Here is a 19,267-nt window from a genome sequence, read left to right as displayed (position 1 = left end):
CACTGTACGGCCGATAAAGCTGAACGCCGAAACCTGCCCGAACAAGGAGGGGAGGCAGCCTCGACGGAAGTCGTGACAATGCCACTGTACTCAAAGTTTTGTCTTTTCCACACTGATATATTGAGAAGATTGAAATACTGCAAGTTTTATGGAAAACTGCACTTTTCTACCTCATGCTAGGTAGCAGAAGCCACTCAGCCATATTGGAATGGCAGTGTCAACCAATCAGCTCCGTTGTTGTTCAACGCTACGTGCCATTCCATAATGGCTGCTGTGGCTACTGGTAGCTAGCATGAGGACGAAAAGGGACGTTTTCTGGGAAAACTAGCAGTATTTCAATCTTCTCGATGGAGCAATGTGGATAAAGGTAACATTTGGAGTACAGTGGCATATCCCATCACTGCACTGAGGTACATTTTCTGATCAATATCTGCCGCCGGCTCCACGGTGTCTTGATGTAACCATGATTGCATTCTGACCTCAGTGCAGCTAGTGTAAACAAGGGCAGCTGTACTCTGTATCTTCTGGCAAAGAGAAACAATACAGTATCAATTCTCCATATTGCATACCCTCTTTGAGATGACTTAATTCCTGAAACGCCCTCTTTGCGGAGACAACAAATGAGATTCTCATCTCATTCACCACAACAGTAAAAGGGGCAGCTTCTTGCGGCCAACCAGTAGGAACAGGTTTTGTGTTGAGCAGACGCAAAACAGGTACCAGATCAGCTGCTTTTACCATACATGCATTCCCCCACATGGCCCACAAGCCTTATAGCTTGTCCAGAGACAGTATCTAATTAACAATACTGGATGTGATTTCTGTATGAATAATACTCATAGCGTTGGTGACAAGTTATATTCCCTTTTCTTTTTTACTTTTACAATGAATGTTATAGAGGCTTTTTAGGTTGTTTTAGAGGCTAATGGTTCACTATGGCATACCAGTCTTTAACCAAATGCAAGGTAAAAAAACTGGTGATGCTGCAGTTTTAAAAGCCTACTATAGTGTCTCTTCAATGTGAAAGTGAAGGTGTTTCTGATAAAACCATCTCTCCTCCCCTTTACCCTCAAACTGTGTATTTCATTTTCCTCTGGGCATCGAAGACGGTAGTCAGATTGTCTTTCAGTAGTCATCTTCCAAAGAAATTCACACGGCATTATGGTTCAGTAAGTACATTTTCCTCTTTACATTTAGCACTAACTTACACATGATAGAGTTAAAGGCGGATCTGATCTGTGTATTGTTTGTTCAATTGATATCCGGACATGAACAATGAAGACAGATAATCATTTCTGAATTGATAGGCACACAGAATAAGTCATGGCATCATTGAATGCATTTACACAGGCATTCCAATACTAATCTTTTTCCCACTAATTGGTCTTTTGAACAATCACATCAGCTCTTTTGTCAATAATTGGTCAAAACTTCAGAATTGGCCTGTGTAAATGCAGCCATTATGTTGCAGATGAGTTGTTCTTAGGGGTGCACCTGTCTAAACTCATGCATTGCTCAATGTTCATCCTTCATTGAGTTATCTTTATTAACACTACTTTGTGTTTAAGTAAAGTTGATGTGGTATGTATAGGCTACTGGTGCAGACATGAAAATAGAATGGGTTTTATGATGCTAATTATATGGGTGTATAATGTGAACAATTCACTTTCACTTTCTTGTTTCCAGTAGATCACGTGGTCAAATAAAGGCAAGAGGGGTGCCAAGTAGGGAGGTGGGTGGGAGACTGCATAGCTTATCTCAGAGGGAACTGTCAGTCAGAATGAAAGTGAAAGATTACTTGAAATATTTACATTGTCTGTACACTGGTTGTTATATTATATTTATATTTACATTTACATTTTAGTCATTTAGCAGACACTCTTATCCAGAGCGACTTACAGTTAGTGAATGCATACTTTAACTGCCATAAATGTTATTCATGTCATTATTAATGTTATTCATGTCATTATTAATAGGTTTTACATAATATCATTATTATTTGTACAACTTGTATTTTGAATATTGATTTTGCTTGTATTTATGTGATAGGAACTATCTGTACATGTAACGATCCCGGCAGTCTGAGTCGGGTCCTGTCTGTGGACTAGTTTTTATGTTCGTGATCTCCAGTTTCCCGAGGGTTCTGGAACGCTCCGGGGAGCTCTCTTGATTTCCGCACCTGCATTCCATCAGCAATCTGCACACCTGGTCCTGATCATCACCCTTCTTAGGCTCTGGCCTAACATCCATTCCCTGCCGGATCGTTAGCCATGAACAGTAGGTTTACCAGAGTATCAGTCTTAGAGCCTAGCGTTAGTTTTGTTGTTTTTGCACCTTGTTGGTTTGTTGCTTACTTACCCCCGTTTTGTTCCATCTGCAGTCACCCGTCCGGAACCTTCATCCAACCTCTGCCTGGTGGTCGGCGGCTGCCGACCCAGGATGGGATCAACCACTGCACCCCCAACAACTAATCAACGCCGCCCGCTCTGTTCCCTGGATTATTCAGCATCACTCTTGAACTTGTAAATAAACACTCACCTTCGTTTCAACTTACCTTGTCCTGGTCTGCTTCTGGGTTCTGGCTTAGCAACTCGTGACAGAACGATCCGGCCAGTAATGAACCCAGCGGACCTGGACTCTGTTCGCCATGCCATTACCCAGCAGGAGAAGATGTTGGGCCATCATAGCACGGTACTACAGGAGATCGCGTTGTCAGTTCGGAACCTTTCTACCGGTCTGACGGAGGTCCAGAACCAACGCAAGTTTCCGGTGGAGGATCCACTACCGGTTTCACCCATCTCGCCTGCCGCTTCTGGAGCTGTGTCCTTCCGTGAGCCCAAGGTTCCGACGCCGGATAAATATGAGGGGGAGCTGGGAAGATGCCGTTCCTTCCTTATGCAGTGTGGATTAGTGTTCGATCTACAGCCCTACTCTTATGCCACAGACAAGGCTAGGATAGCCTTTGTGATTGAGTTGCTGCGTGGTCGAGCGCTGGAGTGGGCTTCAGCCGTTTGGGAACGACAGGATCCCTGCATGGCTTCATACCAGGGGTTCACGGCCGAGATGAGGAAGCTCTTCGACCATTCCGTCCGAGGGAGGGACGCAGCTAGGCGCCTGTTTTCGCTATCGCCAAGGAACTCGCAGCGTGGCCGACTTCGTGATCGAGTTCAAGACGTTGGCTGTGGAGAGTGGGTGGAATGAGGAGTCTCTGCAAGCGGCCTTTTACCAGGGTCTGTCGGAGCAGCTCAAGGATGAGTTGATCTCCTATCCGGAGCCTAGTGACCTGGACAGCTTGGTAGCCTTGTCTATTCGGGTGGATAATCGAGTCCGAGAGCGAAGGAGGGAGAAGCAATGGGTCCCGTCCAACCGATCAGCTTCTCAGGTTCCAGTCGGGTCGTCAAACTGCGCGGCTCGCTAAAGTTGGGAGGACTTTTAGCGAGCCAGTTTCGACCTCTCAATACCTCTGTCAGACCCCGTTTCCCGGCTACCCTTATGAACAGGAATCAGAGCTTAGCGATTAACGCTTTGTCGATTCAGGTGCCGATGGAAGCTTTCTTGATGCCGAGTTGGTGGAACAGCTGGGGCTTTCCAAGGAGCAATTGCCGGAAGCCATTGAAGCGACCACTCTGAACGGCAGTAGTCTGGCACGTATCACGATGAGGACTGAACCGGTTAAGATGCTGTTGTCGGGGAATCATTCTGAGATGATTTCATTCTTCATTCTGCCGTCTTCCCATGTTCCTCTGGTCCTTGGATACCCCTGGCTGAAGGGAACACAATCCCACGTTCGATTGGGTGACGGGCAAGGTAACGAGTTGGAGCCTTGATTGTCATGCTAACTGTCTCAAGACTGCCTGTCCCCATTCGGTTCCCAGTCAGGTGATTGAGGCTAAACCCCCAGATTTGTCCCTGGTTCCCGAGACATATCACGATTTGGGGGAAGTTTTCAGTAAGCAGAAGGCTCTGTCACTTCCTCCCCACCGACCATATGATTGTGCCATCAACCTGTTCCCTGGAGCTGTCTACCCCAAGGGAAGGTTATACAGTATCTCCCGACCTGAACGTGAGGCTTTGGAGACCTACATCAAGGAGTCCCTAGCTGCTGGTCTCGTTCGTCCCTCGTCATCACCCCTGGGGGGCAGGATTCTTCTTTGTGGGGGAAGAAGGATGGCTCTCTTCGACCGTGTATTGATTATCGGGGGTTGAATGACATCACGGTCAAGAACAAGTATCCCCTGCCCTTGATGAGTTCTGCCTTCGACTCCTTACAGGGTGCTACGGTGTTCACCAAGCTGGACCTACGCAATGCGTATCACATGGTCCGGATCAGAGAGGGGGACGAGTGGTTGACGGGTTTCAATACACCGATGGGTCACTTCGGTATCAGGTGATGCCGTTTGGACTGACCAATGCTCCAGCGATATTCCAGAGTATGGTGAACGACGTCCTGAGAGATATGATCGGTCTCTTTGTGTTTGTTTACCTGGATGACATTCTGATCTTCTCGAAGGAACCTTCCGACCACGTCCAGCATGTCCGGCAGGTTCTGCAGCGATTGTTGGAGAATCGCCTGTTCGTGAAGGCCGAGAAGTGCGAGTTTCACGCCCACACGACATCCTTTCTCGGGTACATCATCTCCAGGGGAGAGATTAGGATGGACCAGGAGAAGGTTAGAGCGGTTCTGGAATGGGCCCAGCCCGGCACGAGATTGCAGCTCCAGAGATTTTTGGGGTTTGCGAATTTCTACCGCAGATTCATCCGGGATTACAGCCGTGTGGCCGCTCCGTTAACTGCCTTGACTTCCAGTATCAGGACCTTCAAGTGGAATCCGGAGGCGGATCGAGCGTTTCTGGATTTGAAGAGGCGATTCACCAACGCACCGATTCTCTCTCAACCGGACACGGCCCGTCAGTTCGTCGTTGAAGTGGGACGCGTCTGATGTGGGAGTTGGCGCCATCCTGTCGCAGCGATGCTCCACGGACAGTAAACTCCATCCCTGCGCCTACTACTCTCGTCGCCTTTCGCCTGCGGAGAGGAATTACGATGTGGGTAACCGGGAGCTTCTCGCGGTGAAACTTGCCTTGGAGGAGTGGCGCCACTGGTTGGAGGGGGCGGAGCAACCGTTTATTGTCTGGACTGACCACAAGAATCTTGCTTACGTGCAATCGGCTAAACGTCTCAACTCCCGTCAGGCCAGGTGGGCGTTGTTTTCGGACGATTCAAGTTTTCCCTGACGTTCCGACCTGGATCTAAGAACGGCAAGGCGGGACGCCTTGTCCCGGATGTTCTCCAAGACGGAGGAGAGTGGGTCCAAGACCGAGACAATTCTCCCCCGGAACTGCGTCGTGGGAGCAGTTATGTGGAAGATTGAGGAGGAGGTGCTGGCGGCCCTTCGGACTCAGCCCGGTCCCGGTAACGGTCCACCCGGTCGGTTGTTTGTGCCTGAGTCGGTTCGTCCTGCTGTCCTCAAATGGTCCCACGCCAGCAAGATGGCTTGTCACCCTGGCGTGGCTCGGACGATGGCGTTTCTTCGCAGACGTTTTTGGTGGCCTGCCATGGCCGAGGATACTCGGGGTTATGTTGCTGCCTGTCCAGTGTGTGCGCAGAATAAGGGTACCAATCGGCCCAGCTCTGGACTACTTCACCCCCTTCCTATTCCCCGGCGACCATGGTCGCATCTGGCCCTGGACTTTGTCACTGGGTTGCCCGCTTCTGAGGGGAACACGGTCGTTCTGACTATCGTGGACAGATTCAGCAAGTTCGCCCACTTTGTGCCAATTGCCAAGCTTCCCTCTGCCTCGGAGACGTCCGAGATCCTGGTTAGGGAGGTTTTCAGGGTCCACGGGTTGCCCAGTGATATCGTTTCCGACCGTGGCCCTCAGTTTACCTCTGCTGTCTGGAAGTCCTTCTGTTTGGCCATTGGAGCTACAGTCAGTCTCACATCTGGTTTTCACCCCCAGTCTAATGGTCAGGCGGAGAGAGCCAACCAGAAGATGGAATCCACGCTACGCTGCCTGGCCTCGTCCAACCCCACCTCCTGGGTCTCTCAGTTGCCTTGGGTTGAGTATGCCCACAATACTCTCCCTACATCTGCCACTGGGATGTCTCCCTTCCAGTGCCTGTATGGCTACCAACCTCCCTTGTTCCCTTCTCAGGAGAAGGAGCTCTCAGTGCCTTCTGTTCAGGCCCATATTCGTCGTTGCCACCGGACCTGGCATCGGGCCAGAAAGGCACTCCTTAGAGTTTCGGACCGGTATCAGCTCCAGGCGAATCGTCGCCGGATCCCCGCTCCCACCTACACCATCGGAGATAGGGTCTGGTTGGCTACACGGGATCTTCCTTTACGGACTGAGTCTAGGAAGTTGTTACCGAAGTTCATTGGTCCGTTTGTGGTGGAGAAGGTGATCAATCCGGTGGCAGTTCGACTCAAACTCCCGAGGACGCTCAGAGTCCATCCCACCTTTCATGTCTCCTGCCTCAAGCCTGTTTTCCTCAGTCCTCTGTTGCCTCCTCCGCCTCCTCCTCCTCCTCCTCGGATGATCGGAGGTGGTCCTGCCTACACGGTGCGTCGCATCATGGATTCCAGACGGCGGGGCCGGGGTTTCCAGTATCTCGTGGACTGGGAGGGGTATGGTCCTGAAGGGAGGAGTTGGATTCCGCGGCGACAGGTCCTAGATGCTGACCTCATCAGTGACTTCTACCGCCTCCATCCTGGCGCTCCGGGGAGTCCGCCCGGTGGCGTTACATCGGAGGGGGTACTGTAACGATCCCGGCAGTCTGAGTCGGGTCCTGTCTGTGGACTAGTTTTTATGTTCGTGATCTCCAGTTTCCCGAGGGTTCTGGAACGCTCCGGGGAGTTCTCTTGATTTCCGCACCTGCATTCCATCAGCAATCTGCACACCTGGTCCTGATCATCACCCTTCTTAGGCTCTGGCCTAACATCCATTCCCTGCCGGATCGTTAGCCATGAACAGTAGGTTTACCAGAGTATCAGTCTTAGAGCCTAGCGTTAGTTTTGTTGTTTTTGCACCTTGTTGGTTTGTTGCTTACTTACCCCCGTTTTGTTCCATCTGCAGTCACCCGTCCGGAACCTTCATCCAACCTCTGCCTGGTGGTGGCGGCTGCCGACTCCAGGATGGGATCAACCACTGCACCCCCAACAACTAATCAACGCCGCCCGCTCTGTTCCCTGGATTATTCAGCATCACTCTTGAACTTGTAAATAAACACTCACCTTCGTTTCAACTTACCTTGTCCTGGTCTGCTTCTGGGTTCTGGCTTAGCAACTCGTGACAGTACATTCTATGTTGTGTTGGGACGCTTTTAGTGGTGACAAGTTCCAGACATCGCGGTAAAGTAGCGGCGGTAAAGTTTAGTACTCTGAAAGATAAGTTAAATTAACGACGTGTTTATTTACAAGTATTCTTGTTTCTAAGTGGACCCATTTCCCTCTCAGTTGTGTGCAGCCAGCGAGGTATGTTCATTATGTTAATTATTTGTCGCGCATATTTACGTGCAAGGCTTCTGTAACGTGAACGCCAACTTGTTTTTTGTGCATGTGTTGAAATGTATTTAAACAGTTCGACGGTGGATTGATGACGGTGGAGAATTTAGTAGAAGAATAAATCCATCAGTAACCAGAACAGCGGCGTCGTGTATTTCCTGGAGGGAGTGATAGTCGAACTCGATACTGCGTGATCGTTTCCTGACCTGCTCTGCAAGACGGCTCGTCAAGACGGACTCACAGATAAGCCACTGTTCAGTGCTAAAGGACTCACACAAGTTCATCCGTTTTTTTTTTCATGAAGACGTCCGTAAGTCAGACACTTAAGTTTGTGTTCTGAAAAGGTGACACAAGGATTGGAAAATATAAAGGACTTCAAAGGGCTGTGTGTAGCCAAGTAACATAACAGTGTGTAACAAGATATTAAGAGACATTAATGTAAGTGATTTAGCGATATTGATAATTCTTTATTTCATTGAATATAAGTCATTGATTTACTTAAGAAGAGGATTTATGTTGGTGCATTTAAGAAAGCTGTTATTTTGAGTGATTCTGCAACATTTCAAAATCTTTATAATGCCTGCCTTTATTCTGAAGGGTTAATTTCAAAGACAATAACTTAACTTGGCATATTCTATTCTCTTGAGTATTTCTTTTTGTAAAATATTTGTTGTAAACTCTACTGTTTATTTAAGACAACTGTCTTGTGTACAGGTTACTTTCAAATAAGTTAATATGTCACATAGAAGTAAAGAGAGTCAGTGTAAAGGATCACTCGTAGAGCCAGTAGAAGAGACAGAGCAGACAGATGAGTCTAGCGTTGTACAAGAAGCAGTACAGTCTGAAGAGCCTCGACGAAGTGGAAGAGCCCGTACATTAACGGAAAAGGGAAAAGAATTTCAGAAAGAAAAAACAAAATAACTACTAATTCGCTTTGACAGCATTTATGAACGCTGGAAAGTTTTAACTAAGGTGGCTAAGAAATCAGTTACAAAACAAGATCCAAGTAACATCCTACACGAACACAGCAGCACTATTCAAAGAGAGTTATCTGAACTGAATAATGTTTATGAAGAATATCGCAGGATTGACAGCCCAGCTCACGAGATGCGCCGCAAGCTGGATAAATGTATATCAGTCACCAAGATTGTTGTACACAACGCGCAATCTCAAATTCAAGGAACAAAGGAGGAACTGATTTGGCCGGATGGAAGCTCCGTATTCGCATCTACGATTTCCAGTGTGTCATCTCCAGACTTTAAGTCTTCTAAGGCCACTTCCATTCGCTCTAATGTATCCTCAGTTAAACGACAAGAAGCCGCTGCTGAGTATGCAGCCACAAAGGCTGTGTTGAAGATTATGGCTGAGCAAGAGTGCCACCAAGAGAAACTCCAAAGACTTGAAGTTGAGGACAAGAAGATAGTTGCAGAGCAAGAAGTAGCTGCAGTAACTCGTCGTCTTCAAGGCGAAAGAGAAGAGACTGGACGTAAGATAGAAAAGGAGAGACAAGAAGCTTTGCTCTTAAAGAAACAGCAAGAAGAGAATGCTGCAAGGAAAAGATCTGTAGAAGACTTAAAAAGAGAGCTTGGACGTTTAGAGGAGATAAAAAAGACTGAACGCGCCAGAGCAAGGCTTCAAGTCTATGACGAAAATGAGTTGTATCCAGACCAAAGGCTTACTCCACATAAGTCTGAGCTGCCTACATTTGAGCAACCAATTGATCAGGTGAATCCTGTGTATCAGCACCCACAACCACTAAGGGATGTGGCTCCAAGAAGTGTGCTTCAAAACGACACAAGAGAGCTTGTGAAAGTCCTGGCTGAGGCTATATCAGCAAATAGGCTTCCCATTCCAGAGCCTACAATTTTTAGTGGGGATCCACTCAAGTTTAACCATTGGAAGTCTTCCTTTCAGACACTGATTGAGAGAAAAAATATTCCAGCTGCAGAGAAAATCTTCTTTCTTCAGAAATATGTGGGAGGAGCAGCTAAAGAAGCAGTAGAAGGTTATTTTCTGATCGATTCAGAAGATTCATATCATGCAGCATGGGACCTGCTCAAGGAACGTTATGGTGAGCCGTTTGTGATTGCCAAGGCCTTCCGAGACAAATTACATGCTTGGCCAAAACTAGCTCCTAAGGAGAGTGCAGACTTAAGAAAATGTGTAGACTTTCTACGTAGTTGTGAATTCGCTATTGCTCACAATGAGAGTCTAAAGGTTCTTAATGATGATATTGAGAATCAAAAACTAGCTGCCAAACTACCCGACTGGTTAAGTAGCAGATGGAACCGAAGGGCCACACAATACCAACTGGAACACAGAAGGTTCCCAAGCTTTAACTATTTTGTGACATTCCTGTCGATGGAAGCTAGCATTGCGTGCAACCCTATAACATCCTACAACGCATTACGACAAAGTGAACCTGATAAAGCAAAGATCAAGAACCAAACTGTAGGTGCCAAGATCTTCACAACTAACATCAGTGAGAGAAACATAGTCACATGTGTGTTATGTAAGAAATTAGGACACAGTTTACACAAGTGCTTCAAATTCATTGAAAGGACAGTCGCCGAACGAGTCAAGTTCATTCAGAATGAAAGACTGTGCTTCGGATGTTTAAGTCCTGGCCATCAATCCAAGAGCTGCAGTAGCCGGATGGTCTGTGACACCTGCTCAAAACGTCATCCCACATGCCTACACGAAGATCGCTCAAAACAAGAACCAAAAGGGGAAACATCTAAAGACATAAGTTATGGCAAGGAAAGAAAGCTACTGTCAACACAAGAGGTTATCAAGGAAACCACATCCAACAGAGTTGTGCAAGATGGCAATACTACACAGACTTCAGCGATAGTACCTGTCTATGTGTCAACGCAAAGTGATTCAAGTAAGGAAGTTCTTGTCTATGCTCTGCTAGATTCACAAAGTGATTCTTCCTTCATTCTTGAGGAAGTAGCAAACATTCTAGATACGAACACGGAACAAGTGAAGCTGAAACTATCTACAATGTCGTCAAAAAGGACAATTGTACCCTGTAAAAGACTCAAATAACTACAAATAAGAGGTCTATTCTCCTCTAAGAAGATCACAGTGCCAACAACGTACACTCGTGAATTTATCCCTGCCAATCGGACACACATTCCAACTTCAGAGACCGCTAAAGCATGGCCTCATTTGGAGCATCTTGCAGAACACATTGCACCGCCAAAGGAATGTGAAATTGGTCTGCTAATCGGATACAATTGCCCACAAGCGCTAATGCCCAGAGAAGTCGTATGTGGAGAAGAAAACGAACCCTTTGCTCAGAGAACTGATCTAGGTTGGAGCATAGTGAGTTATGGTGACCCACAAGAGCACTACAGTGATGCAATTGGAGTAAGTCACCGCATCATTGTAAGGAAAGTGACACCTGAACCCAAACCAACAATCAAGCTCAAAGGTGAAGTTCACTATGTTTGCAAGACTCAGATCAAGGAAATGATCAGTCCAAATGATGTAATTAAGGTACTAGAATCTGATTTCAGTGAAAGAGTTGAAGAAGATGCAACCGTCTCTCAGGAAGATCTCCACTTCTTGACTAAGCTGAGAGATGAAATCAAACACAAACAAGATGGTCATTATGAAATGCCCTTACCTTTCAAACAAGACAGACCAAATCTACCCAATAATAAGTCATGTTCTGTTCAGCGTCTAAGAGGCTTGGAACGAAGGCTCAAGAGAGACCAGAAATACTGTTCAGACTACATGAACTTCATGAAAGATATCATTGCTCGTGGTGATGCTGAGAAGGTTCCCGAAAAGGAACTCAACAATCATCCAGCCTGGTATATTCCCCACCACGGGGTATACCACCCTCAAAAGCCTGGGAAGATACGCGTCGTCTTCGATTGCTCAGCAAGATTCCAAGACACGTCATTGAATGACCACCTTCTTACTGGGCCAGAGCTCACAAATACCTTGGTGGGAGTTCTCTGCAGGTTTCGCAAGGGCCCAATTGCTATTATGTGTGATGTGGAGCGAATGTTCCATCAGTTCCATGTAAGACCGGAAGACCAAGACTACCTGAGGTTCTTATGGTGGGAGAATGGTGACCTGATGTCTCCGCCATCAACTTTCCGGATGAAAGTCCATCTGTTTGGGGCAGCCTCCTCACCCGGCTGTGCCAATTTTGGTCTCAAACATTTAGCCGCTAAAGGTCAGGATCAATTTAACCAAAACGCTGTTAAATTCATCCAAAGGAATTTTTATGTTGACGATGGACTGGTGAGTGTAACGTCTGATGCTGAGGCAATTCAACTCATCAAGGAAGCAAGAGGTCTTTGCAGCACAGGCAAGCTAAGACTACATAAGTTTGTCTCCAACAGCAAGCATGTATTGAAATCAATACCAAAGGAAGAGTGCGCTGAAAGTGTCAAAACCCTTGATATGGCTTTGGGAGAGCCACTCATGGAAAGAGCTCTCGGAGTGCAATGGTGCGTGTCCTCTGATGACTTTCAGCTCAGAGTTACAGTCAAGGAACACCCGTTGACCAGAAGAGGAGTGCTATCAACAGTAGCTTCCATCTACGACCCATTGGGGTTCGTAGCCCCATTCATTCTCCTAGGAAAGCAGATATTGCAACAACTGTGTCGAGACAAGGCCGGTTGGGATGAACCACTCTCAGAGGAGCTCAAGACACAGTGGGAATCTTGGCTACAAGATCTACAAAACTTGTCTAATGTAAGGATCAGAAGGTGCTATATTCCAGCAAACTTCATAGATGTCAAACAGTACGAGCTTCACCACTTCTCAGATGCCAGCGTCACAGGCTATGGGGAGTGTACTTATCTCAGAACAATCAACACCAATGTTAATTAGTGACTCAACCTTAGATAACCAGGGAAAACGCACTACAAAGCCAGTCTATCTTGACAGGCCTGTATACAAGACAGTTTTACTGCTTGAAGCAGAATGAATGTTATGGTTAATTTGTGAGGTGAAATCCCAAAGGATGTGATTTGGTGGGAGTTTAACTGCCATAAATGTTATTCATGTCATTATTAATAGGTTTTACATAATATCATTATTATTTGTACAACTTGTATTTTGAATATTGATTTTGCTTGTATTTATGTGATAGGAACTATCTGTACATTCTATGTTGTGTTGGGACGCTTTTAGTGGTGACAAGTTCCAGACATCGCGGTAAAGTAGCGGCGGTAAAGTTTAGTACTCTGAAAGATAAGTTAAATTAACGACGTGTTTATTTACAAGTATTCTTGTTTCTAAGTGGACCCATTTCCCTCTCAGTTGTGTGCAGCCAGCGAGGTATGTTCATTATGTTAATTATTTGTCGCGCATATTTACGTGCAAGGTTTCTGTAACGTGAACGCCAACTTGTTTTTTGTGCATGTGTTGAAATGTATTTAAACAGTTCGACGGTGGATTGATGACGGTGGAGAATTTAGTAGAAGAATAAATCCATCAGTAACCAGAACAGCGGCGTCGTGTATTTCCTGGAGGGAGTGATACATACATTATTTATATTTTTCATACTGGCCCCCCGTGGGAATCAAACCCACAACCCTGGCGTTGCAAACGCCATGCTCTACCAACTGAGCTACATCCCTGCCGGCCATTCCCTCCCCTACCCTGGACGACGCTGGGCCAATTGTGCGCCGCCCCATGGGTCTCCCGGTCGCGGCCGGCTACAACAGAGCCTGGATTCGAACCAGGATCTCTAGTGGCACAGCTAGCACTGCGATGCAGTGCCTTAGACCACTGCGCCACAGTAAGATATGTATTTTATTGTCTGTTACATGATTAATAAATATATTTTCCCTGTTCACTCCCCTTACAGATCCAAAATGGAACACAGAGGTAATTATTTTAACAGGACACAGGCCTTCCACTTATTTAAATAATGTTTAAGGCCAGATCTTAGGTTAGGCTTATATCTGTCTGGGCGGTGATCTAAACCAAAACATTTCTACTTTTAGTTTTAGGGTCAATACTTGACTTTTCTATTTTTTGTCCATTACAAAACAGAGGTGCCAAGGTTGATTAAATACTACACCATCACAACTGGCAATACTATGGGTTCTCATATCCAGTTTACGAGACAACTTGGAGGAGGCTTCACTGAAGTGATGTCACCAGAGCAGAGTGATGTCATCATGGCTTTCTGTCCCATTGTCTCTCGTGCTGGTACTGATATTGAGGCAGCACTGCAGCAGATTCCAGGTAGCCAACCCCCAAAGTATCCTCAAACTATATTACTGTCTCTTCTATATATTCTATCTCCACATCAGTGTTGATCTAGATAGAACATGTATCAAGAGGCTAATGACATTAATAAATGCTTTGTTGGTCCCTCATTCCTTTGACAGATGATAAACATGTCATTCTGGTAGTCCTGCATCACTTTTTTAATCCGGAGTGCACTGTACCTGACAGCAGCAGACTAGTGACCAGAGGTGATGTAATACTCACAGTGGACTGTCTGTTCCATGAGAGTCAGGGAGGACTACTGAACTGTCCTCGCAACAAAGCAGCAGTTGGTAACATTCTGATCCAGCTGAACATGAAGCCAAAGGTAGTTCACCCATGTTGTATGTGTATATTCGTCATTCATTCATGATCATTCATGAATTGGACACACAAACCAAACACATTTGGTTAGCAAAATGAGTTCATGCAAAAGCAGATATTTTAATTTAAGGGTCCAAGAGTGTAAATAATGTTTTTTTTCATTTAAATATTAGTATTTGTTATTTGTAATCAAAGTATATAGAACTACTTTATTTAGTGTATTGAAATACTGTATTCATAGGTGACAGATGTCGTCATGGACATCCCTGATCACAGGAACAGGCCAGTATGTATATTTTCATTTTAGGAGTTGCCACTTAACTCAACAGCTGACAAAATACCCAACAATTGTATACCACTATATGATGTCATATAGAGCTTTTATACAAAGTTTATATACATTTTGTGTGTAATTTGCAATCTTTCTCTCTGCTGCAGCGCACATTTCTTGGAGGTAAGTACCAGCTATAAATCATACATTAATATGATATGTATGTACAATATCTACATTCACTTGTCATTTAAGAAAACTGCTATTGGGGGATCAATGTTGATGCCTGTAAGAAAAACTGACTGTAAACAGATCATGTGGAAGCAGTGTTTGACTACAGTTGCAAAACCACATCCACCACTTTCTGATTTCAAAAACTATTATGAAGGAAGTGCCTCCTGTCTCGTTTCAAAGAGATAGCTCATCTTGATAACTGGATTGCCTCATTTCCAAATAAGCATAATGGATTACAGTGTATTTTTCCCCTTGAACTACTTTTGATGTAATGCAATTAAAAAGATAAAGCATTCTATCTAGATAGTGTGAATTATTTCTACATTTGCTTCATATTTTCTGTATCTCTATAGGGATTTCAGGGATGGTGAGATTCTTCATATTTGTGTATGGCAATACCTTGGGTGCTCATGTGGATTTGACAAGACATCTCGTCATCAGAGGAGGCTGTACTGAAGTGATGTCACTAGAAGAGAGTGATGTCGTCATGGCTTTTTGTCCCATCGTCTCTCGTGCTGGTACTGATATTGAGGCAGCACTGCAGCAGATTCCAGGTAATTTAGTCAGGGCAGAATCAATCCCTCCAAAATGAATGGGAAAATAGGCAAACAAAATAAAATGGTAATGAGGTGATGTGTATTTTGTTTTCTTTTTGACAGCTGGTAAACCTGTCATTCTGGTAGTGCTGCATCACACCTTCAACCCAGACTACACCGTACCTGACAGCAGCAGACTAGTGACCAGAGGTGATGTAAAACTTACAGTGGACTGTCTCTTCCATGAGAGCAAGGGACTATTGGAGTGTCATCGCAATGAAGAAGCAGTCAAAGAGATACTGAGGAAGCTTAATATACATCCTGAGGTATTTACTCATCACCACCATTTTGAATTTCACTTTGTTAATGATGTACTATGAGAACTAAAGATAAAGTTTTAATCTTTCTTTCTTTTACAGACTGAATCTGGATCTGCAGTCAGTCGTTGTAAGTCCACCATTAATTCAAACTAAATTCTACAACATAACACTTTATTTATAACTAATAACTATATAATCCATATACATAGTTGTTGGTAATTATGACACGTTTTTATACAGAGGTTATTTTGTTTGCATTTCAGAAACATTGACTCTTGTGATAATTGTACTTTACTGTAGCTAACTAACATTTACTACCATCTTACAGGTCGCCAGACACCACCATTTGCATTTGCTGTTGGTCTTATTTTTCTTGTTCTTTTGTGTTTGGCTATATTTTTTATTGTTTCTAGCTAGAAACAATGAGGTTTATCAAAATAACCTAATGGAAATAGAGCAAGTAGTTCTAAACTGCAATAGAGGAATAAACTGTAGAAATTACATAGACAACACAGATAGACTGACTTAATTGTACATTAAAAGTAATGAATAAAGCCTAATAAAGCACCTACTCTACCTACCTTTATCTATCAGGATAGTGTGTTAGTTTAAGATGGCACGATGCTCATGTAATATTGTAGGCCTACTCTGATTGTATATTCTGTGTTGTCACTTTATTCTGCTTCGACTGCCCTTCTTTTAAATATTAAAGTCATTGAATTTCAGTTGCTATATGAGTGTGAGTCATTGATGAAGCACAAATAGTCATCATTACACTTTGACATTAAAAACATGACACCTGTATTGGGGTAGGAGTGATGCTGCGTTGTTAACCAAGTGGGAAGGTGGTATTTACCAGTTGTGAAGTCGTAAATACCAGTTTGCACTTGTTGAGAAACGCTAATTGGCTAATGGCCAACAAGCTGTGTCAACCATAAACTAAAACTACAGCTATCCACAGCCGCTGGAAGTAGGGGTGCTGGGGGTGCTGCAGCCCCCACTGAAAAATCAGAATAAAAAAAATATATATTTAGCATTTTAAACAATTGCCCCCACCCCCAAACTACTTCCCGTGGCTATGCAGCTATCATGTTCATAGATTATATATAAAAAACAATGTTTTGTTGTTGGATTTAACTGCCGAAAATGCTGTTATCGAGGTAATTTCCTTAGTAGGTGACGTCAGAGGTCAGCATGTGGGAGAACACAGCCCTTAGCTGTGGTATATTGGCCATATCACAAACCCCTAAGGTGCCTTATTGCTATTATAAACTGGTTACCAACGTAATTAGAGCAGTAAAAATAAATGTTTTGTCATATCCGTGGTATATGGTCTGATATACCACGGCTGTCAGCCAATCAGCATTCAGGGCTCAAACAACCCAGTTTATAATTACATTTACATTTACGTCATTTAGCAGACGCTCTTATCCAGAGGGACTTACAAATTGGTGCATTCACCTTATAGCCAGTGGGATAACCACTTTACAATATGTTTTTTTTTTTTTTTCTTTCTTTGGGGTGGGATAAGGGGGAGTAGAAGGATTACTTTATCCTATCCCAGGTATTCCTTAAAGAGGTGGGGTTTCAAGTGTCTCCTGAAGGTGGTGAGTGACTCCGCTGTCCTGGCGTCGTGAGGGAGCTTGTTCCACCATTGGGGTGCCAGAGCAGCGAACAGTTTTGAATGGGCTGAGCGGGAACTGTGCTTCCGCAGAGGTAGGGGGGCCAGCAGGCCAGAGGTGGATGAACGCCATGCCCTCGTTTGGGTTTAGGGACTGATCAGAGCCTGAAGGTACGGAGGTGCCGTTCCCCTCACAGCTCCGTAGGCAAGCACCATGGTCTTGTAGCAGATGCGAGCTTCAACTGGAAGCCAGTGGAGTGTGCAGAGGAGCGGGGTGACGTGAGAGAACTTGGGAAGGTTGAACACCAGACTGGCTGCGGCATTCTGGATGAGTTGTAGGGGTTTAATGGCACAGGCAGGGAGCCCAGCCAACAGCGAGTTGCAGTAATCCAGACGGGAGATGACAAGTGCCTGGATTAGGACCTGTGCCGCTTCCTGTGTAAGGCAGGGTCGTACTCTCCGAATGTTGTAGAGCATGAACCTACAGGATCGGGTCACCGCCTTGATGTTAGTGGAGAATGACAGGGTGTTGTCCAGGGTCACGCCAAGGCTCTTTGCACTCTGGGAGGAGGACACAACGGAGTTGTCAACCGTGATGGCGAGATCATGGAACGGGCAGTCCTTCCCTGGGAGGAAGAGCAGCTCCGTCTTGCCGAGGTTCAGCTTGAGGTGGTGATCCGTCATCCACACTGATATGTCTGCCAGACATGCAGAGATGCGATTCGCCACCTGGTTATCAGAAGGGGGAAAGGAGAAGATTAGTTGTGTGTCGTCTGTGTAGCAATGATAGGAGAGGCCATGTGAGGATATGACAGAGCCAAGTGACTTGGTGTATAGCGAGAATAGGAGAGGGCCTAGAACTAAGCCCTGGGGGACACCAGTGGTGAGAGCACGTGGTGCGGAGACAGATTCTCGCCACGCCACTTGGTAGGAGCGACCGGTCAGGTAGGACGCAATCCAAGAGTGAGCCGCGCCGGAGATGCCCAACTTGGAGAGGGTGGAGAGGAGGATCTGATGGTTCACAGTATCAAAGGCAGCAGACAGGTCTAGAAGGACAAGAGCAGAGGAGAGAGAGTTAGCTTTAGCAGTGCGGAGAGCCTCCGTGACACAGAGAAGAGCAGTCTCAGTTGAATGACCAGTCTTGAAACCTGACTGGTTTGGATCAAGAAGGTCATTCTGAGAGAGATAGCAAGACAGTTGGCTAAAGACGGCACGCTCAAGAGTTTTGGAGAGAAAAGAAAGAAGGGATACTGGTCTGTAGTTGTTGACATCGGAGGGATCGAGTGTAGGTTTTTTGAGAAAGGGTGCAACTCTCGCTCTCTTGAAGACGGAAGGGACATAGCCAGCGGTCAAGGATGAGTTGATGAGCAAGGTGAGGTAAGGGAGAAGGTCACCGGAGATGGTCTGGAGAAGAGAGGAGGGGATAGGGTCAAGCGGGCAGGTTATTGGGCGGCCGGCCATCACAAGTCGCAAGATTTCATCTGGAGAGAGAGGGGAGAAAGAAGTCAAAGCATAGGGTAGGGCAGTGTGAGCAGGACCAGCAGTGTCATTTGACTTAACAAACGAGGATCGGATGTCGTCAACCTTCTTTTCAAAATGGTTGACGAAGTCATCCACAGAGAGGGAGGAGGGGGGGAAGGGGAGGAGGATTCAGCAGGGAGAAGGTGGCAAAGAGCTTCCTAGGGTTAGAGGCAGATGCTTGGAATTTAGAGTGGTAGAAAGTGGCTTTAGCAGCAGAAACAGAGGAAGAAAATGTAGAGAGGAGGGAGTGAAAAGATGCCAGGTCCGCAGGGAGTCTAGTTTTCCTCCATTTCCGCTCGGCTGCCCGGAGCCCTTTTCTGTGAGCTCGCAATGAGTCGTCAAGCCACGGAGCATGAGGGGAGGACCGAGCCGGCCGGGAGGATAGGGGACATAGAGATTCAAAGGATGCAGAAGGGAGGAGAGGAGGGTTGAGGAGGCAGAATCAGGAGATTGGAGGGAGAAGGATTGAGCAGAGGGAAGAGATGATAGGATGGAAGAGGAGAGAGTAGCGGGAGAGAGAGAGTGAAGGTTGCGACGGCGCATTACCATCTGAGTAGGGGCAGAGTGAGTAGTGTTGGAGGAGAGCGAGAGAGAAAAGGATACAAAGTAGTGGTCGGAGACATGGAGGGGAGTTGCAGTGAGAATAGTAGAAGAACAGCATCTAGTAAAGATGAGGTCAAGCGTGTTGCC

General features: G+C 45.8%; 2 protein-coding genes across 2 annotated transcripts; both read left to right on the top strand.

Moving 5' to 3' along the window:
• The first annotated feature begins 1,101 nt into the window (after positions 1–1,101).
• LOC121552586 lies at positions 1,102–16,160 on the top strand. The gene is made up of 10 exons (XM_041865544.1): positions 1,102–1,169; positions 13,344–13,363; positions 13,532–13,726; positions 13,873–14,078; positions 14,316–14,360; positions 14,513–14,528; positions 14,933–15,133; positions 15,239–15,441; positions 15,535–15,562; positions 15,764–16,160. Exons 1-10 carry the CDS (start codon positions 1,162–1,164, stop codon positions 15,850–15,852), a joined length of 1,011 nt encoding a protein of 336 aa, XP_041721478.1. The 5' UTR covers positions 1,102–1,161; the 3' UTR covers positions 15,853–16,160.
• LOC121552587 lies at positions 9,678–12,980 on the top strand. The gene is made up of 2 exons (XM_045211247.1): positions 9,678–12,811; positions 12,918–12,980. The coding sequence occupies exon 1, from the start codon at positions 10,763–10,765 to the stop codon at positions 12,359–12,361; it is 1,599 nt and encodes a 532-aa protein (XP_045067182.1). The 5' UTR covers positions 9,678–10,762; the 3' UTR covers positions 12,362–12,811; positions 12,918–12,980.
• Positions 16,161–19,267: the final 3,107 nt, after the last annotated feature.

This window comes from Coregonus clupeaformis, chromosome 36 (assembly GCF_020615455.1).
Source record: "Coregonus clupeaformis isolate EN_2021a chromosome 36, ASM2061545v1, whole genome shotgun sequence".
Taxonomy (NCBI): Eukaryota; Metazoa; Chordata; class Actinopteri; order Salmoniformes; family Salmonidae; genus Coregonus; species Coregonus clupeaformis.
The sequence above is the reverse complement of the archived record's forward strand: the minus strand, read 5'-3'. Positions and strand labels throughout refer to the sequence as shown.